The sequence below is a fragment of the Notamacropus eugenii genome, chromosome 1, assembly GCF_028372415.1.
Source record: "Notamacropus eugenii isolate mMacEug1 chromosome 1, mMacEug1.pri_v2, whole genome shotgun sequence".
Classification (NCBI taxonomy): Eukaryota; Metazoa; Chordata; class Mammalia; order Diprotodontia; family Macropodidae; genus Notamacropus; species Notamacropus eugenii.
In genome coordinates, this window is record NC_092872.1 from 432,328,129 (window position 1) to 432,349,508 (window position 21,380).

The window sequence follows — 21,380 nt, forward strand, 5'->3', positions numbered from 1 at the left end:
TACTCCCCTTCCGGAGGGAACAAATAATAAATAGATAAATACAAATAAATAAATAACTCTCTGGGTGGGGAAGTGCTCAGAGAGGGAGGAAGACGGAGCAGGGGAGAGGAATGTGGGGAAAGAGGACCCATAACCGGGGAAGGGAACCTGCCCTTTCCCTGAGCGGGTGGCGGGCAGCAGGGCAGAGCAGCAGCGTCCTGAGACCTAGCTCCAGGGGCCCATTCTGCTCTGAGGTTCACCTCCTGAAGCCACCGGGGGGACGTTGGGGATGGCAGTAAGAAGGCGGAAGAGGAGATGGAAAGTGATGTCGGGCCAGGTGAGGGAGAACGGCTGGGAGGGGCAAGTGGGGGCCTGGTCAGGAAAGGAAGTGTGTAATCCTGGAAAGGGCTGGGGCTCATGGGAGCTTCAGAGGTTCGGTTTGGGTGTAAGTGAGCCTAGGGAAGAAGACATGCGGTCCTTACACTAGGCAGTCCCTGGATTGTAAAGGGAGGAGGAGGAGAGGGAGAGTGTGGGTCAGGCGTTGGATGGGGAAAGGGATGTAATTTATGCTAAGGGGCGGAGCTTAGGTTGAACAAGCATGGAACGGGGTGAGGAGACCGGGTCGGGTTTATAATGGGAAGAGGTTGGAAACAGGTATGCAGAAAGGGTGGAGTTTGAAATGAACTGGAGCCGCCCGGGATGGGCTAAGAAAGGGCATTAGGGGAGGAGATGGGGTGGGGCCTGGCCGGAGAGGGCGGGGCTGAATTAGTGGTCCAGAGCGGCGGTGGAGGCGGTGCAAGCATGCTCAGCGCCTTTGAAGCAGGCGGCTTCGCAGTGCTTGTTGAGGTAGGACTTAAGCGCAAAGGTCTTCTCGCACTGGCGGCACTTGTAGTGCTTGAAGGCCGAGTGCGTTTGCATGTGCGCTCTCAGGTTAGAGCGGTCGGCGAACGCTTTGCCGCAGTGCGAGCAGCCGAAGGGCTTCTCGCCCGTGTGCGAGCGCATGTGGCCCTGCAGGAGCCAGGGCCGGGAGAAAGCCTTGCCGCAGACACCGCATTTGTGGCGCAAGTTGTGCGTGAGCACGTGCATGGCCAGAGCCGGCATGGATACGTAGGCCTTGCCGCACGTCGGACACTTTCGCGCCAGCTTGCTGTCCAGGCTGCGGTGCGTCTGCTTGTGACGGCTCAGGTTGGACGACGTGGCGTACGTCTTGCCGCACTCACCGCACGAGTGTCGGTGCCCCCCACTTCCACCCCCAGTTCCCCCAGGCCCGCTCCCGCCCCCCGCCCCCCGGGCATCCCCAGCCCCACGCCTCCGGGAGCGCCCGTCTGAGATGAAGAAGGCATCCATGGAGTAGCTGTCCGTCACCGCTGCCTCCCCTCGGAAGTAGCGCGCAGACAGGCTCGACTGCGGGCTCTCGGGGTCGCTGTACTCCTCAGTAGCTGGTGGGTACGCAGCCTCCGACGGCGCCAGTTCCAGCCCCGGTTTCTTTTCGCTGTCATAGCTGGGGGGCGGAAGGCAGTGTGGAGCATAGCCTGGGTGGGGACGGTACACACACACAAGGAAGGGTTAGCCAGGCGCTACCAGACCTTCAACTCCGGGGGAAATCCTCCCAGAATAATTCCCACCAAGATCTTTGGGCCAGTCATTTCTTTATTACTGCTCTCTAGGTTTATTTGGGCAGCTTAGGTGACTCAATGGTTAGAGTCCTTGGCCTAAAGTCAGGAAGACTCATCTTCCTGAGTTCAAATCTGGCCTCAGACACCAATTGACTGCCACTTCACCCTGTATGTCTCGTTCATCTATAAAATGAACTGAAGAAGGAAAAGATAAACCACTTCAATATCCTTGCTAAGAAAACCTTAAATGGAGTCAGAAAGAATTGGATCGGACTGAACAATAAAACTTCGTGAATTGCTAAACAAACTATGGTACATTCATTGTAATGGAATATTCTTGCTCCATAAGATAATATGAAGAGTTTGGAGAAGCATGAGAACATTTGAACTGATGCAGAGTGAAGAGCACAGAAGCAGTAAAACAATATATCCTGTCTTTACAATAATGTAAATGAAAAGAATCCAAAATCTGAAACTGAGTGTGTAATTTATTCCATGTAGTTGTAAGGATTAAAGTTAGCTCCAGAGAAGGGATAAAAAATACAATTACTGTCCCCTACTTCTTTGTGGAAGAGAGAGGACTATGGATATGGGCAATTATATGTATTGTTAGAATTGGTTGTTGCTTTGGTTGGTTTACTGAACTGCCTGTTTTTCTCTCTTTTTCATTTTTGTTAGAAGTAGATGGCTGTTTGGATACTGGAGGGGAGTGGGATATATTAAGAAATGAGGAGGATGTAAGATCAAAATATATCAAAATTAAAAAACAAATTTAAAGGAGCAGTAGAAAACTCTATGACCTCTAAATTCCAAGTACTCTCCATAAGCTTTACGCACTCTGTGTTTTAAGGTTCCATCTCTAACAATCTATGTTGTAAGTTCAATAGGATTTCAAAGTGGGTAAGACCTTGGAGATTCCAACTCCCTCTTTTATATGGATGAAGAAAATGACTATGTGAGGTTAAAAAATTTCTCCAAGGTCACATGTAATAGGTAAAGTATTCAAACCCCAGTCCTCTGACTCCAATGCCAGTGCTGGGTCCCCTAGATGCACACTGACTCTCAATCCTTATAGTTCTAACTTGATATGTTCTATGGTCCCTTCTAGCTTAGGTATTCTGAATCCTTGTTAGGTGAGTAGTAATAGGGGCTTCTGTGGGGTCATACAGAATGAAGAGAAATCCATAGCCTGCCCTCAAGAGTTTATATTCCTAGGTGGATGGTCACAAGCTCAAGTGGTCCTGAGTTTGGACCTTCCTAGACCATCAGCTTCACATCTTTTCCTGCTCCTGGGACCTGAGTTTTCCACTTAAAACAGCACCACCACCTCCCGAGGAGATCAGAATGAGGTATTCCTCTTGGACTCAGCTTCTCAGTTTCCAAGAATCCAGAGTGTAAGGGCTCCGACCCCTTCTGTTTCCTCCCCCTTGGAGAGGCCCCCTTGAGCAGGCTCTTCCTCCCCCCTTTCTCTGAGGGAGTGAGGCCAGACCATTAAGTGAAGGATAAGGATGAAAAAGGAGGAAATCTCTACGCAGTGCAAAGGCAGGCAGCTGTTGGCAGTTCAGAACAGAAATGCTGAGGGGATGTGGGAATGAATGGAGTGATTAGCACCAGAATGAATCAGCAGAGGGAGGGGGGCAGCTGGGGACAGCAGCAGGGCTGGGAGCCAGGACACCTGGGTCTTGGGTCTCCATCTACCACCTTGAGTGGAGCCTCATAGACCCCTGAGGGCTGGGTAATGCTCCCTTAGAGTTCATTTTATTCATCCCTTTCTCTAGGCAGGCCTGCATTGAAGCCCAAAAGGAAACATATCTCTCCAGTGAAGCCTCCAGGATCCTTTCTGAGAGCTATTTCTGCTTATGCTGTTTCTTTGCTTTGTGACTTTGGGGATGTCACTTATTCTCTTTGTGCCTCAGTTTCTCCTGGGGAAGTGACCTCTGACTTGGGGCTTTTGGGAGTTTACTGTCATCTTGGAAATCCCTTTACCTTCATCCTAATATCAATCAATTCAACAGGTATTAAGTATCTACTGTTCTAGCATACAATGGCAAAAGGAAAAACAATCCTTTCCCTTAAGGTACTTACATTCTTTTTTGGAGGTAGGAGGAATATAAAATGTATATTGATTTGGGTTCCTTCTGCTCCTATGGACCTCACTGATTAAAGAAGTGAAATTGTATTAATAGGTAATAATGCCCAGTCGCACTTGGATAACACTTGCTGTGCTCTTAATGCCATTCAATCCTTATATCATCCCTTTGAGGGAAGCTGACATTGTTATCCTCATTTTATTGAGTTTCAGAAACCCAAAGTTACTTGCCTGAGGTCAGACAGTAGCTTTTAGAATCATGGGGTGAAATGGACTTCCAAGATCAGATATCTAGGTTAAGATCTTCTTTTTTACAGAGGAGAAAACAGGCATGGAAAGGGTTAGTGACTTGTCCAGAGTCATGAGTGAATGCAATGCTGGGATTAGAATCTAGATCTTCTCCTACCTTAGGGTTCTTTGTTTTAGCTGCATTGTGCAAATCTATAAAGGAATCTCCCTTGAGTTGGGATGAGAGCAAGTGGGGGGTAGGAATATATCCTAGGGGTTAACATATCTGGCTCCTGTTTCCATAATGCTTAGTAAATTTTTACTGGTTTGGATTGTATTGCTTTAAGGTTTGCAAAGTACTTTCTTCACAATAGCCTGTAACAAAAGGAACACGTCTTATTAGCTCCGTTTTACAGAGGAAGAAACTGAAGGGCAGAGAGAGGAAATGATTTGTCATCTCACAGTCAGAGTATCAGAAATGGCTTTGAAAACCAGGTCTTCTCACTCTAAGTCTGGTGCTCTTAGACTCCACCAGTGTCTCTAGCCTATAGGTGCCTGATGCAGACAGAAGACTGAATGACTAAACATATCTTCTATAGACCGAGTAATATATTCCATGTATGTATATTACTACTTTTCAAATGCATATAGATGCAGTTGTGATTCATAAAATACAAATTCATTTAAAAGTATTACAGAATTTATAGATTTTCATTTTTCTCAATGTCATTCCTACCACTACAATCATGAGGTACAAGAAATCTGGGGATGTAGAAAAGGATCTAAATACTTGCAAAGATTGGGAACTACTGTATGATACTGTACAACCTCTCAAGTTGACTCTTCTAACTATTCCGCATAAAGTGGTCCCCAGTCTTGCCTCTAAAGTCCTAGTCTCACCTTCCTCTGGTCCAACTCTTTCAAGTTAAAGGACCTTTCTCTCCATCGCCCTCTTATGGTGGCCTGTGGGTACTGCAGCCTTCTGGCTTCCTTGGAATCATGAACCTCAGACAAAAATAAGACTGAGGAGGGAAAACTACTCAGGGGCCTGTCAGGAGTGTTTTTGGTAGGAACACTGGTCTTGGGGTTAGGGGTGTCAGTATATTCTAAGCTGCTGCTTCTATTAGTTCTTTGTACAACCCTATTCCTTGCCTCCTGGGGATGGCTGCCTAGTTCTGGTTTTTTTTTTTAAGTCTCTGATTGGATCTCATAGCTTTCCTGCATCCTTCCTCCTCACCTCCATGGCTTCCATTTTATTTAATCTAATATCATAAATCTATGACCTGTTCCCTCCATCCTCTGTTCTTACATCTTCCCTCCCACCCCCCCAACTATTCTAGGATCATAGCAAAAATGTTTAGGTTGGGCAGGGTGGAATTAGATTGCCTCCTTCTGCTTCCTTGGCTCTTCCTGAAGACCTCTGCAAACTCAAGTCTTGGCATGGTAGACAGAGCTGAGACTGCTGAGATTCACTGGACAAAATGCATCATTGCGTGTACTGGACCACTAGTGTGTTGTGCTCTCCCCCCAGAACATACCTGAGGCTTCTATCCCAGGGACCATCCTTATAGTTTCACACCCTTATCTGTCAGTCAGCAGACTTTCACGGAGCCCCTGTGAAATGCTGGGCACCAGCAGGATGTCTTATGACCGAACTGGTAGAGGTTTCAAATGCCATTCCTCCCCATGACCTTTGCAAGCCTCTGGTACAAGATCCTTTTTGAATTGTACTGTACAGGTTACAGAGCACTTTTCTCACAAAGTCTTAGGGAATGCAAAAATTATTCTATTTTATAGAATTGGAAACTCAGGCTTAGAAAACATAAATGACTTGCCTAAGATAATACAGCTCATCACTTGAATAACAGGGAACCCCCAGGCCCTTGACTTCAAGTCATGGCTGTTTTCCTTGCACTAAAGGAGCTGAACAGGCTCTCAGGAGCAATCCTTTCATTTTGCAGAGGTAAAAACTAGGGCCTAGAAAAAGACAGTAACCTGCCCAAAGTTATAAAATAGACCAATATTTGTCCTGGAATTTGAACTCAGGGCTTCTGACTCCCAGTTCAGTGTGCTTTCATTGACACCATAATGACTCTGTCTTAGCTTCTTCTATGTTTGGGGGAAATTTAGGAAACTCAAGGCTGTGTCAAAAGCAACATAAATCTCAGTGTAAAGAACCCTGGGGAAGTGCTAGGGAGAAGACTAGCCCTTTTTGATGAGCCCCTTGGCCCTGTCCAGAGGCAGGCAGTGACTGTTGCGTGAGTATATTTAGAGCACTTTGGCTGGCTATGCTGGGGCCTCGAGCCTCAAATTGTCTCTAGCCAACTGAGCAGAAGGCTGGGTCTGTCAGCAGCAACTGGAGATAAAAATAGCCTACTCCAAGCCTGCGTGCCCAGCCCTGGGCACAGGGCTTGGCGTTTTTTCTCCTCTTATCATTATTTATTTGAGTAGCTCCCAGGCATTTGCCCAAAAATACCACCCACGTTTGGGGCCACATTCTCAAAAGGGTTGCCTGTCATGGCAGGAATAATCATGAATCTGGAGAGGAAATTGGAGACCACCTGGGCTGGATGACATGGAAGCAGAATGAGGAGATAGTCCCCTAGAATAGTGAGATTGAAGCTAAAAGGGAAATTATAGGTCAGGAAATCTATTATTTCATTATGAAAATGTAAATATGTTTAATAATAAATTTTTTAATTAAATTTTTATTTTTAATTAGATTTTTTTTTACCTCACCTTTTTTGTCAATGTGTCTCTCCCTGCCTTCCCTACTCATTGAACTATCTTATAACGAAAAATAATAAAAAGGAAGAGAAGAAAAGAAAGAAATCATTTCAGCAAAATGAACCGACTCATCTGTTGGGTTTAACAGTACATGCAATATTCCATATCCGTCTTTCCCTATTTTCTTACTTCTTCTTCAAGAACAAACTTAATTGTGATAATTATACAATGTTCAGTTTGATTTTTTTTTACCATTTTATAATTTATTTAAAATCTGTTCTGATTTGAAGAGTTGCAAAAGTTCATCTAGTATGATTTTTTAAAAAAGTTATCTAGTTTAATTGATTCATTTTATAGATGAGAAAACTAAAACCCGGAAAACATTAAATAGTTTTCCACAGGTGACATAGGTAGCAATTATCAGGGCTGGAATTTGAACCCAAGTCTTCTGACTCCAAAACCTTTGCTGTCTCTGACATGGAACCATGAAAAATAGAAATGTATTTATGGTTCTTTCCAGGCAGCAGGGTAGTGTGGAAAAAGTACTGGATTTGTAGTCAGAGGACCTGGCTAAAAAATCTTGACTTTGCTGCTTAGTGACTGTGACTGGGCAAATCACTTAACCTCTGAGCCTCAGTTTCCTCTGTAGAAATGAGACTCAGATGATCTCTGAAGTCCCTTCCAATTCTGCATCCAGTGAACCTGTGACTGATTTGATCAGACCAAGACCCTGGAGATAGTAATCCGGTGAGGAGGAAAGATGGGAAGGGAAATAAGTGTCTATGATGGACCTTCGGTTAACTCCCTTCACCCTCACCTGCTCCCACCTTTATGCTATTAGTAACTCACATTTTAGTAGCACTATGGTTTACATAGTACTTTCTTCACAGCAGCCCTGTGAAGTAGGAAGTGCAAGTGCTATCTATTAATCTCATTGAACAGAGGAGGAAGCAGGCTCAGGGGGGAAGTGGCTTGTTGAACTTTAGTTACTTCAGAACCAGGATTTAGGCTTAGGTCTTCTGAATCCAGTGTCCTTCCCATCCCTCCTGTCTCTCTGTAATTCTCTCCCTCTCCTCTTTCTCTTTCTTTCTTCTTTTCATCTTCTCCTCTCTCTTCCCCTCTCTTTTCTTCTCTTCCCCCTTCCTTCATCTTGAGTCTTGGAGGAATTTGTCCAGTTGTGTTGAATTAGCAGGAAACATTTTCAATAGTTTGACAATAGAGCAATATGAAAGGTTGTTGGGGTTGGAAGGAACTTTAGAAATTAGTTCAACTGTCTTATTTAGTAGAAGGCAAATTCAGACCTAGAGAGAAATATCTTGTCCTAGTCATGCATTGAGTTATCAAGTCTGGACTAGAATTTAGGTGGCTTGACTCCTAGTTCAGTATTGAGAGTAACTAGGGTGGGAAGTAGTGTATCTGTGTGTATGTGTGTGTGTGTGTGTGTGTATGTGTGTGTGTGTGTGTGTGTGTGTGTGTTAATAGTAGGGAGGAGAGGAAAGGAGAAGCAGGGCTGGAAAACATCAAATTCAGACTCTCTGCAGTGGTAGGTCCACTGTGTAACTGTGGGAGCACATCCAACCTTCCCTTTTCTTTCTTTTTTTTTGACAAAGTGCCTTAGATTTCTGTGTCCATAGAGGGATTGTCTGAGGGTGACTTGTGACTGATGCTCCATCCAGAGACACCTAGCAGGCTCTCAGGCCCTGGACTAAAATAATTTCCTATCAGTATCTGTGGCGCCATCCTGAGCAGGAGGCGAAGAGGGTTCAGCCTGTTGATGTAATGTGGTCAAATAGATAAGAGTATGGGCAAGAGTTGGAGAACTTCCTCTGACACTGGGGGATTGTTAATGTATCCCATGGAGGGGAGAGAAATGCATTATTGCTTCAGCATTGATCCTTCATCATCTCCATTCAGGCTTGGTTTCTTGAGGAGTTGAGACTTATAAATTACAGTTCTTTTGGGGAAGGGTGGGAGTTCTTGGGCTGGGGTCAGGATAAGACTGTAGAGTGTTTTGGTTCTGGGCTCCCAGTCTTGTGGGAGGCCTCTTGGGGAAACAAGAAACAGATAAACTCTTGGAGGTCTGAATTTCTTAGAGGGCAGATGGTTGTGGAGTGCCTTGGCTAAAACTTATACTTCTAAGCATCAACTCCCCCCACTCCCCACACACATACCTCCTGGCACTGGGGGAAGAGATGGAGGGATTGGTTGTGAGTCTCCAAGACAGAGCAGATCAGTGTCTAATCTAGGCAGAGAGAAGAGATGGAGTATATGGGGGGGGAGGAGACAGAGGGAGAAGAAAGAGAGAGAGAGAATGAAAGAGAGAGAAGTCTGGACTCTGAGTTGGAAAGAACATCATCAGGAGGCAACATGACATAGATGTAAAGAGCTTTGCAAACCTTAAGCTTTCATAAATGCTAGCTCTGTTACCATTGTTATTAAAATTAGTGGCAAGAGCACTGGCTCTGCAATCATAGTTCCTGGGTTCAGTTGTAAACTATATTTCAAACTCACTTTGTGATTTTGGGGATTTACTTTACTGCTTTGGGTTTCAGTGTTTTCCCCAGTAAAAAAAAGGGGGGAGGTAGAACTCAAATGTTCTTTACTGACATTCTGGGTTCTATTAAAAAGCATTTAGTAAAAGGGACAGATTGAAAGAGAATGAGAAAGATGGACTTGGAAGACAGAAAGAGATGTATAGTGAGACAAAGACTAGTGGACAGTGAAAGAGGGATACACAATAGATGAGACAAAGAACAGAAGTGTATGTGTGTGTGTGTGTGTGTGTGTGTCTGTCTGTCTGTGTGTCTGTGTGTGTGTGAGGGGGGAATGGAAGCTTAAGAAGGAGGAAGAACATTATGGGAATGTGAGGTAGGAAAGGGTCATACTGAATGGGAGCCTCAGAGGTCCTTTCCACATGGATCTGGATATTTGTTTCTCAGGGCTGAGGGACTTAAGACCCTGCTCAACCTGAGTCTAAGTTTGTATCTCCAACTTCAATATTTGCCTCATCCTCCCCAGCCCTACCTGAAAGAAAGTCTTGGGGTTTGGGGTGAGTATCCTATATGCATTAGGGCTGGAAGAAGTCTCAGAAACCACAGACCCAACTGCCTCACTTTATAGATGGGGGAAACTGAGGTTCAGAGAAGGGGAGTGTTGTAGGACTGGTGTTGGGCTCAGATGAAATCATGGTCTTGAAAAGGCTTTGAAAACCAAATCCCTAAACAGATGTGAGATTGTTATGATTGTGTACAAATTGGTTTTCCCCTTAATTTCCAAATGCAACTCCATCTATTATCAGGGGACTAGGATATGGCCCCATTAATCTGGGTAGCCTCTGAGGGTCTCTTATCTTCCTTTCCCTAGTATGCTCCTAGCCTCCTCTCCTTTCCCTTTGGGGGTGCTTTAGTTCAGTCTTTGTTCCTCTGCCCATTCCCCCTTCCCACCGTGACATGGACTTCTCCATCTCTCCTTTCCCTTACCCTTCTCCCTTTGACCCTTCCTGTAGCTCTCCTGCCATCTTCTCCCTGCACCGCCCCCCCCCCCCCCCAGCCTGGCTGAGTGGCTGCAAAATGCAGGCAGTCCTTGTAAGAGGATCTTTCTAATAACTGGAACTGTCTGCAGCCCCAGGGCTCCTCCTCCCCCCCTCCCTCTCCTATCCTCCCTCCTCCTTTCTTCCCTCCCCTCTCCTCCCCTCTCTTCTCCTCTCTTTCTCCTTGTTTACACAGCACAGTCACACACGCTGGGAGAGAAAGCGCTCAGCTCAGCAATTTTTCACACTTCCCTCAAACGTTCAGCAAGGTTATTTCCGGGAGATCGTAGAAAACAGGCGCCCACCCACCAGTCCTAGTCTTCTTGAATGCCACCCTCCTCCCTGAAGGTCCCAGGGGCAGAATCATTTCCCATATCAGCCACCCCTCCCCCCACAGGTGGCATCCTATTGCCAATAGGTCTCCTGCTTTATCAACCCCTTTATGCCCAGGTATGTCAATGTTTGGTGATGCTGGCCTGTAGGGTCACCCCTTGAAGCCCTTATAGTTCTGTCTACACTAGCTACACACATAGATAAGGTAGAATTGGGTTTTATCAGCAAGGTGGCTGTTCTGCAAATGCCAAGTTCTCTCTCATCCTAGTGAAATCTCCACAGGCCCCTGGCTACCAAGGCAATAATAAATTTTGGATCTCTGGAAACCCTGGCTTAGGTCAAGTGCCCTTTCCCTCTGAAGACTCTTTTCCTTCTTGCTCTGACCTTAGCCTGTACAATCATGGTGCCCTTCAGTAGTTTCTGGAGGTGAAGGAGTTCATATCCTTTCTGGAGTTTGTTTTTGCTACTTCGAGAAACAAAATCAGAAAGGAATAGGTGGGACCTCTGATATTTTTGGTACCCTCTCTGATTCTACCTTTTCTTCTCCTGATTCTGCCTGCCTCCCCCCACCCCATCTCACAATCCAATTTCCCAGTTGCCTGTTGGGATCATTTTTGTGGTATCTTCCTACTACCTTTTACTTTTTTCAGGCCTCAGATCTCTTCCATTCATCTCTTTTAACTATGAACAAAAGGGAAAACACATAATGGTTTATGGCCTCAGTTTCCCCATCCATAAAATGAGGGTATTGAACTAGATGATCTGTAGAGACATGTCTAGCTCTAACACTGATCTATGTTCTAAGAGCTCTTCCTGGTCTATTATTTTATGATTATATGATTCTCTACTCTCTGTCCCCATGGGAGAGAAAAATGTAGAGGGAGGGGAGTTGTGGGGGAGGAGATCCAGGCCAAAGGGCTTTGTTCTGTTCCAGTGTTTGGTAAGGATAGAGAGGAGGCAATTCAGATACAGAAGGTGTTTCAACTACCCGTTCTCTTGGGAATTGGACTGGGGGATGGAAAATAAAATTACTTCAGAGAAAAAATGTTCTCTGGCAAAATTCTGCCTCTCTTCCTCCGCCTTCAGTCTTTTCTCCTGAATCAGTTTGGACAGAAGCTGAAGAGAGTCAGCAGATGAACCTTCCTTGTCCCCTCTCACCAGTTATCCAGCTTAGGTGTTTCTGTTCTTTCCCTGGATCCTCCCAGAAGAATTTGAGTCTTGGCCAGAAGAGGACTGGCCTTAGCAAAGGGAAGTGTGTATTTAGGGGAAGGGCAGTTTTGGGTATTGACAGGGACCCTTGTCTTTGCCACTAACTTCTTTGACCTTGGATAGGTCATAGTGTTCATCTCCTGCTGAATTTCCCCACCTAGTCTGAGTGACTGAAGGAATGTAGGTGAGTGACTTAGGATTCTTGGAGGAACCAGGTCATCTTGACTCAGTGGTGGCATTTTGCTCTCTCTCCCCACCTTCCTGCTTTTCCTCTCTCCTTTCTTCCTCTAGTACCCCAGCTCTTTCTTCTCTTCTTTGCTTTCTCCCTCTCCCCTTCTGTCTCACACACACAGAGCCCGGAAGCCGATATCACCAGCTGATGCCAGACCTTTCCCTGCCAAAGTGATGTCTCCTCCCTGTGCACCTGCCCAGTAGGGGCTCACCAAAGGAAAACCTTTTGTCATTTCTGATTCTTGGAGAGGGCCCTGGGGAAAGAGTAGCTTTCTTTCACTCCTTCAGATGTCTCAGCTTTTAACCCCCTTCAGCTGAATCTCTCCACTCACAGACCCTTAACAGATCCCATCTTCTTGCACAAACTCACCCTAAGAAGACCCAGATGATGGGTCAGAAGCAAATAACATCAAGAATAAGAAAGAGAGACAATTTGGGATGTTATCTTCCTCCCTCCTAGCACAAGCTTGCCTGTTTAAGAGATCTGTAGTAATTTCCCTAGGTAAACCTTTTTAATAAAACCTCCTCTGACTGGGTTCATGGCAAGATCTTGCCTTCTGGATACATATGGCTGAGGGTAACAAAAGCTCACAGAGGAGGGTAAAGGGGGTGGGGAAGAGCTAGTTTTGCACCTACTCCAGTCTAGGCTGAAAATTCTTAGTGCCAGGAAAGGAAGAGCAGTGGTTTTCCTCCACCCCAGAGTCCCCACTTTGCAGAAGATGCAGATGGATGTCAAAATCTTCAGCCAGCTGGTCACTGCTGACCAGCAGGCTTTATTCTCACATGAGCTGTGGTTGGACAGGGTCACTAATTACATCCATGGTTGATCCTAGAGCCAAGATTGACCCCCTGGCTCTGTCCTGGGTCACCTCCAGGACCAGCACCCCCAACGTGAAAGGGACTCCATACTTCCAGCTATATCTATGCACGCTCAGAGGTCCATGGGTTTCTCCCTTTCCTTATCCCTCAGCCCAGCCTAGTCCAGGGCTGTAACTTTCAAAGTCTGAGAGCGTGGCCCAGGGCGGACGCCCAAATGACTTTTTCCTTTGTATTGACTCTGCTCTTTCCTGCTTAGCGCTCTTCTTCTCCCACTGTGGTCCTCCTGGGAGTTGGCGAGTGTGGGGGGTATCCTCACTTGGGAGGAGGTTCCCCAGATTTAGGTGGAAAGGAAGACCAAGATTTCCCTTCCCGCTTCTCCAGCCCTTAGGACTTGTCCCCATCTCGAAGCCTCCCCATTTTCCCCTCCCCCTTCCCGAGGCCCCACTCACCACTGTCCCCGGCGGAGCCGGCTGCCCCCCTGGAGCCCGGCAGCACATATGCGGATCCCAGGGGGTGGTAGCTGGGAGCTGGGACGCTGCTACACTGGAAGGCATCTGCTTTGATCTTCTTCACCAAGAAGGAACGGGGCATGGTGCTGTGCTGAGCCGGAGCCGGAGCCGGCCCGGCGGGGAACTTCAGTGGGGCCTTGAGAGGGGAGGGGGAAAGCTTGGGGGTACAGGGGCTGCAGGCTGAAGAGAAGTGGATGCTGTTGCCTTACAGAGCGGGCTCTTCAGCACTGGACAGCTCCCTGCACTACCCGCATGCGGTCCCTAGGCAGCGAGGCAGGGAGGGCCCGGGCGGAGAGGAGGGGAGGGGAGGGGAGGGGAGGCGGCGCTGCCTGGCACACTCGCTGAGCTCAGCAGTCCGGCTGCCGGCTTTATATGGGACGCAGGCTGGAGATCAGGTGGTCCTCTCGCAATGGAACTGTTTAGCTCTCTAATCCATCAAATGTCCCTCAGGACAATCATTCACATTCCCCATGAACCGGCTGCTCCGGCAGGCAGGGCGGAGAGAAGAGCGGAGCAGAGCAGAGAGAGCAGGCGAGCTGGGGAGGGAGGCACGGAGCAAGCACAGGCAGGAGCAGAGAAAGTGAGGGAGGGAGAGTGAACGAGAGAGAAAGAGAACGACATACACACAGAGAGGAATAAAAAGACTAGGAAAAACAGACTCAGAGCTCAAGAACAAGAATGGGGGAGTGATGTAGAGGAGAGAGAAAGAGATGAAGAGAAAGACTAGGAGAAAAAGAGACAAAGAGGAAGGGAAGAGAGAAATATAGAGCTCAAGAATAAGAAAAGGGGAAGGGAGAAAGAGATGGAGAGAAAGGCAAAGAGAGACAGAGACACCTAGAGACCAAGAATAAAGAAAGAGGGAGATGAGAGAAAGACAAGGAGTCATACATAGACTCAGGGATGGAGGGGGGAAAAAAAGAAGGAACCAGGGGGGAAAAAAGAAAATAGAGAAAAAGACAGAAGCATGGGGAAAGGGAAAAACGGAACCAGCTGGCTAGAGTAAATAGAGAGGGGGAATTGGAGAGAGGAGGAGAGACAGATTCAGAGGGGAAGGGGCAGAAAGAAGGATGAGGGACATAAAGGAGAAAGAGGAAGAAGGAGGCCTGAGGAAAAGGGAGGGGGAAGGAAGGGGAGAGAAATAGAAGAAACAGTGAGATCACCCACTGCCCATCTGCTTTAAATTGCTTCTTCTTCTCTGGTTTTCTTATTTCCCAAATGGAACAGGCATGGTAGTGGCCAGGACAGTGCCTTAAAGAAAAGGAAAGCAGTCCCTCCCCTTCTTCTCTGGTGGGATTGTGCTTAACACTGCCAGCCAGGTCAGGTTTAAGACAGAACTTTCTTCAGCCAGAAACTGGGGGTTGGGAAGTGAAGGAGAAGGGTAAGAGGACTAAAATGCCTCCTCCCTTTCCTTCCCCCTTGAGTAGCCAGGGAAGTGGTTGATCAGAACAGCTCAACCATTCATGTTCAGAAATAATAAAATAATTCATTTTCCTGCTGTGGGGGGGCACTGGTTTTGACATTTCTTCAGCTCTGTCTTTCCCTGAAGTAGAGGGTAGACAATAGAGACACGTGCATCAGGGAAAGAGCTGAATCTTGGTAGAAAAAGCTTGATTATGAGTGAGTGAGCAAACTCTCTCTGGGCAGGTTGGTTTTCTTTGTCTGTTGTGGGCAAGTAGGGGCTAGAAGAGCCCATGGATGATTGGGGAAGGATCCTTGTGGTGGGTAAGGGGAATAGTTCTGAATTTTGGCCCAGTAGAATAAGTGGACCATATGTCAAGGGAGTTGTGGGCAGACATTGCTTCTCTGTGGAGAAGCCATCCCTGGAGGCCGGGACCCAAGAGAATTTTAAATCTAGGAAGCTTTGTCCAATATTTGTTCAGTGGGACAGTGCATGTGATATCAGGTTCACAGTTCTGATTGGCTGGGTGATGTTTTTCCTATGCCATTTGGGCTTGAAGACAATCTATCAAAACCTGCATTCCAAACCTGGCTCAGGAGAGCTGACCTACTACTACTTTTAGTCTCCTTGCAAGCACTTTCTACCTTGTTCTTGTCCAGTTCACCTTTCCATGTCCCCTCATATTCTATGTGTGGTGTGTATTTCCTAAGTAACTAGCATGCTGCATTAGAGACTCATCATTTTCTCTAATGGAACTCTTGGAAGATGGGGTGGGGCACGTCCCAGTTTCATGGTATAAGGCTGAGCTTCCACTGAACCTCCTTAAACGTTATTTGCCACCATTCGTTAAATGAAAGAAAGGAATAATAACTGGTATTTCTGACATAATGTTTTAAAGTTTGCAAAGCCTTTTATGTTCATTATTTCATTTGATCCTTATAACAACTCTGCTAGGGAGATGGTGCCAGTTTTATTTATCCCTGTTTTCCAGATGAGGAAATTGACCAAAGGTAAATGGTCAATAAGTGGCAGCTCTGGACTCTAAACCAGGTTTTATGAGTAAGAAATGATAACTCACATTGGTAGGCCAGCGTTTGAATTCTTCCTGTTATAGAGAAGGTCTGGGTTCAATTTCCAGTAAATACAATAATGCTTTTAAGGAAACCAGTGCAAAGATCTCTGGGCTGGGAGTCAAAAGACCTAGGTTCAAGTCCCTATCCTGATAGCCACTTCCTAGCTATATTACCTTGGGAAAATTGATTCTTCATTTTGGGCCTCTCAAATTCTCTGTCTGTAAGCAAGGGAGTTAGCTTAGAATGATATCTCTGAAACTCTTCTATTGAGTTCTGTTCTGATGGTTCTTATGGAAATTCAATGCCAATGATTTTTACCCTCTGAAACATTAGATATGAAACCACAGATGTATCAAAAATGCTTATTACGTTAAGTAATCTTCCAGTATGAAAACAGGCTTAATTTTCTCTGTTTTGCTAAAGAAAAAAATTCTTCCAAGTCTCCTTTGCATCTATGCCTTTATATCTCCCAACTCAGTATTTATGTATTTGTCAGTATGTACCAAACCCCAACGTATCTAAGAAAGTTGGGATACTTTTGGACCAGATTATCTCTAAGTAGGGGCTATGAAGTCTATGTAAAGGTCCTCTCCAGATTATCCCTTAGTATGTGCATAGGATCACAGGATTTAGAGCTAAAAGGTCACTTAGAAATTATATAAGCTATTCCCCTCATTAAAAAAAAAAGAAGAAACTCAATTGTAGAGAGTAGAAGTGTCTTGACAAAGTTCACACAACTGGTAAGATTTGACCCTCCTCTCCTCCCCTCCTTCCCTTTAGAAAATATAAGCCAGAATGATCAAGCCTTGGAAGAGGCAGATGTCCACAGTACTGATTGATATTGGCAGCTAATTTTGACTGTTTCCACACCAGGACTTTGGATGCTATACAAAAAAAGAATGGGTAGCAGGACTGGAGAATTACAACTCCCCACCTGCCTTGGGGTTTTAAGGAAAGTGAGATCTAGTTCTCCTTTTCTCCCCTTCTAGCTGGGCCCAGGACCAGATGTTGCTGCTGCTTCGAAGCTGCTGAGTTGGCATTCCTAGGGCTCCCAGGGATGTGCTTCAGGCTGTGAGGTTCAGTCAGTCCCTTTCATTTCTTTACTCACCCCACAGTCTTCTCATCTCCATTCTTCCACCAGCTCAGACACAAAGGAAAATGAGTTAGTCTGCCTCCTCCAAATGGAAAGAAGGCAGAACTCAGTCTCAGTTCTTCATGGGAAGGTTATAGCCACTATCAATTGACTCACAAAATCATATAACATTCAAGCTGCAACAAAATCTTAAAATGTGGAATATTAGAGTTTTAAGGGGCCTCAGCATATAAAACAGAATCTTAGGAAATGAAATGTTTAAGCAGAGACTGTTAAAGAGGCAGCACAGCACAGTGGATGAAGTACTGGCTTCAAATCCTATCTCTGGTACTTCCTAGCTGTGAGACCATGGCCGTGCCATTTAAACCTCTTTTATTGCCAGTTTCTTCATCTACAAAACAGAGATGATAATGCCTATGGTGCTTGCTTCATTTGGCAGTAGGAGGCTCAACTGAGATGTGCAAAGCCCCTTGCCAACTTTAAAAAGCAGTATGGGGTGGGGACATCCAAAAGCTTCAATACACTTGAACTGCACTAAGATTATGGGGGCAAACTAAGTATCTATTCTTAGAACATAAAAGAGGAAATCTGGAAAAGACTTCAGGATTTGGAATGTCAGAGCTGGAAGTACCCTTTAATATAGATCATAGAATGTTTCATTTGGAAGAGACTTTAGAACAAAGAATGCTAACGTTGGAAGGAATTAAAGCTGGAAGGGACTTCACCAACCATTTAATCAAAACATCTAGTCCTCCTCTTTATAGAGGAGGAAGCTGAGGTCCAGATAGGGACTATGGCTTACTTAAGACTGTATAGAAAGTTAGGTCACACGTAAATTTCCCGACTCTCAGCCTAGTATTCTTTTTAGGACACTATTACTGAGATTTCAAGGAAGGGGAAGAGTGGTAGTCTTTTGGAACAGGGGGACCTTCAGTGCCATCAGCAGTGGCTAATAATTATGTTCACGTACTTTTCATCCTTCAAGGCTCAGCATTAGCAGTAATCCCACTTCTGCCACAAACACTTCCCAGACTGTATTGATCTCATCTCTCCCTTCTCTGAAGTCCTGCTGTAGTTAAGGTCAGTACATAATTCTGCACTTAGTTATTTAGTTTTTTCTACATGTCGTGTATCTTCAGCTAAACTGTTGGCTTTGTTGGGCAGGGACTACTTCTTTGACTTCCTTCTACTATTCTCAGATCAGGGACTTAGCAAGCAGGAACCAAGATTTCATTGACTAATATGCAAAAACTAAATCACTGTGAATTGCACTAAATGTTATCCTGTACGGTTTGGCCTGGATTCTAATAGGAGATGACTAATAATACATATGCTTTATAAAATGATATACAATAATAATAACAACACCAACTCATCTTTAATTTTCTCACTTGGCTTCTCTGCTTTGAAACCTCTCCAGACCAACTTCTCCACCATGGCTCAGGAAGCTCATTGTTGGGGTAATTTCATTATCCTGCAAAATCCTATTAGTCTTGGTGTCCCACCCCATCACCATCTTCTGAGCCTTGGCAGGTGGGGTCACGAACTCCAAATGTCCATGTAAGGAGAGAGCTCAGCTCAGACATCTCATCTCTCTCCAGGCTATATTGCTCTCTGGGATTTCTCTATTTGATTTCACCATGTCCCTGGTTTGGGTACCTTCTCTCTCCCCATACTTTATACTTCCTTTTTGTGTACTATCTTCCTCCATTAGATTGTAAACTCCTTGAGGGCAAGTATTATCTTTCTGTTTTTTCGTATTTGATCCTTTGAATTTAATACAGCAGCTGGCACATAATTAATAAATGTTTATTGACTTGACAAAAGCATTACAGAGTGTACCAGGCACTCTCATAACCATTAATTCATTTGATTCATGATTGATTCATTTGATCACTACAGTTGGCTTGGGAGATACATGTCACAATAAGAATGTACATTGAATCATTCTTATTTTACAGATGGGGAAATGGAAACACATAGAAGGAAGGTGATTTTCTTAAGGTCACACAGCAAATCTGTGGCAGACCATGGCTTTGAATTTTAGGTTTGGTACATTTCCCACCACATCTCAATACCTATTCATTCAGATATCAAATGAAAGGACCTCCAAACTTCACCCCTTTCCCTTTAACGTACTATTAGGGATAACTTTTAGCTCCCTCATGGGAGAGGACATGGTATGCTCTGACTCTTCATATCTCAAAAGGCTAAGGAAAACCAGAGTGAGTCTGGTTGTATAAATAGGCAGACCCCTTTCTAGGTCCTCAGAATACCATTGTCTCACCTGAGCAAGAGAGTAGTTCCCATGATGGCTCAGGATTCTATGGTGGGAAGGAGTTTGGTTGGGAAGGGATGTGACACAATGGCAGCTTCTTAGAGCAATATGGGTCCAAATACAAAAACAAACTGAGGTGCGATGTCTTAGGAACTTTGAAGTATCTCTAGGACCCCCACTCCCACATCTGTTTTAGGCTCAAGCATCCATATTGTATTGGGATTATTTGAAGACTTACTGTATTCAAGGTATCAGCTGTGGTATAGAAGAAAAGAACCTTTGACTTGGAATCAAGGGACCTGGATTTACTTCTGGCTTGACCAATAATAAGCTGCATGACCATGAGTCAGACACTTTTCTCTTCTTAGAACTCAATTTCTTCCTCTGAATAATGACTGAGGGTGGATTAGATGAAATCATCTAAGTTCCCTCCCAGCTGACATTCTGCGTTCCCTATTCTAAAGTCCTTTCTTACTCTGAAGTTCTATATTCTATGATCCATTTCAGATCTGTCTTTGCTATACATGCTAGTGTGTTATACTCTAAGGTCCCTTCTAAGTTCTAACGTTCTGTGTCTTATGTTCTAAGGTTCTTTGCGGCTCTGGTTTTCTATGTCCATATTCTTATCCAATCCTGACATTCTCTGTTCTGATTTCTAATATTATATATGAGAGCTCTTCCAGTTCTGACATTCTAAGATGCTAAAGTCATCCCCCTCCCCACCCCCCCAGACATACACATACACACATGCCTGCGTATTCCACCCAAAAAGCTTCCTTTTACTCCCTGCTTTTCTTTTCAGTTCTGACTCTGAATCCTGTGTCAAGGAGGGGGAAGTGAGGGGAGATCACTCCCTTCTGCTCTCACTCCCACCCCACCCCCTCTGTCCCCAGCAACACCATGGTCCCATCTGTCTCAGTGGCATTGAGCTGTGACATGAGAGGCCTGGGGAAGTCCAAGGTCAGCAGCTCCTAGGGCCAACCAGAGCAGGCCAGGGGGATGTCAACGCCATGGACCAGCCTTGGGCCCCTTTGCTCTGGAAGTTCCCCCACCCCGCCCCCATCCCAACTAGAAAAGTCTTTGCTGCTTTTAAGCTATCCGAGCTCCCTTATTTATTTATACGCCTGCATGTGCAATTTCCTCCCTTGAAGGCCCGTTAGCCGAATAAGGGATTACTTACGCCCCAGTTGTGGCGATCTGCTCTGCCTGCTGACTGTCCCTGCACTTTCTCTCTGCCTCTCCGGGCTGCAGCGTAATAAGTGAGGTAATTAAGTGTAGAAGACAAGTGGAGAGAAGGGAGGGCTGAGAAGAAGGAAGAATAGGAACTGGGTTCTTTTCAGGAGCAGGGGAGTGAGATAATGTATGATAATAACCTGCAATCAGGCCCTGCTGAGCTGGGCGAATACTCCTGCCTGGAGGAGGCTCCTTTTCCCCTCCCTCCCCCAGCCCCCCAAACATCCCAGACAATCTTGCCTTTTCAAAGAAAATGGGGGAGATCGAACAGCTCCCTGCTCCCCTCCACCCCTCCCATCCCTGGGGCAGCTGTATGGAAATAGTGTTCCCCTCTCCCTGGGTTAGGATGTGATTGTGTCTTGAGTCTTTGGTTTGAGTTGGTTGGGGGTGGGGGTGGTGTTGGTGTTGGCGCTTAGTGGGGGAGGGGAGTTTGGGCCTGGGGGGGGAGGTAGGGCACTGGAACAGTCCTAGCAAGGGATGGGTTAAAGGAAGAAGAGATGACACCTTACAAGTTAGTTTTCTGTCTCTGAGCATACTGAGGGTTTGGGAGATGGGGGTGGTGCAATGGGAAGCAGTCTCAGATAGTGGAAAGATCCTTGAATTTGGGTCCTTGGTCTGTATGTGGCCTGGAGTAAGTTAACTTCTTCTTGCTGTCCTTTAGTTTCTTCATAAAGAGAAGGATGTTAATGTGAGGGATGGACTTCATGGTTTCTTGGGATGTTTCTATTGCCTGGGCATTCTGAATTTTAAACTCTTTTAGCTCTAACAGTCTATATAATGACCTACAATCAGGTTACGTCCAATCATTTTATATCCAAAGATTCCTTCCAGCTTTGATCCATACCCTCTCCGGTCCAGTCAAACTTACCTTCTTGCTGTTCCTCATCCACCACACTCCACCTCAGTCCCTGTGACTTTGCACAGGTTTCCCTTCTCACATCTAAAATGCTAGCATTTATATTATGCCTTAAGGTTTGTAAAATGCTTTGCATATGTACTTTCATCTGATCCTCTCAACTCTGAAGTAGATGCTAT

At 45.6% G+C, this 21,380-nt stretch overlaps 1 protein-coding gene across 1 annotated transcript; it reads right to left on the reverse strand.

Moving 5' to 3' along the window:
* Positions 1-721: 721 nt before the first annotated feature.
* On the reverse strand, positions 722-13,351 carry SCRT2 (scratch family transcriptional repressor 2). Its single transcript, XM_072642773.1, has 2 exons — positions 13,210-13,351; positions 722-1,511 (listed from the first exon to the last, which is right to left on the reverse strand). Exons 1-2 carry the CDS (start codon positions 13,349-13,351, stop codon positions 745-747), a joined length of 909 nt encoding a protein of 302 aa, XP_072498874.1. The 3' UTR covers positions 722-744.
* Positions 13,352-21,380: the final 8,029 nt, after the last annotated feature.

Excerpts from the sequence above, each read along its gene's own strand:
- SCRT2 (XM_072642773.1), bottom strand. The coding sequence starts at position 13,351 with ATGCCCCGTTCCTTCTTGGTGAAGAAGATCAAAGCAGATGCCTTCCAG. Across the intron at positions 1,512-13,209 it reads CGGCTCCGCCGGGGACAGTG|GCTATGCTCCACACTGCCTT; the intron begins GTGAGTGGGGCC and ends GTCCCCACCCAG.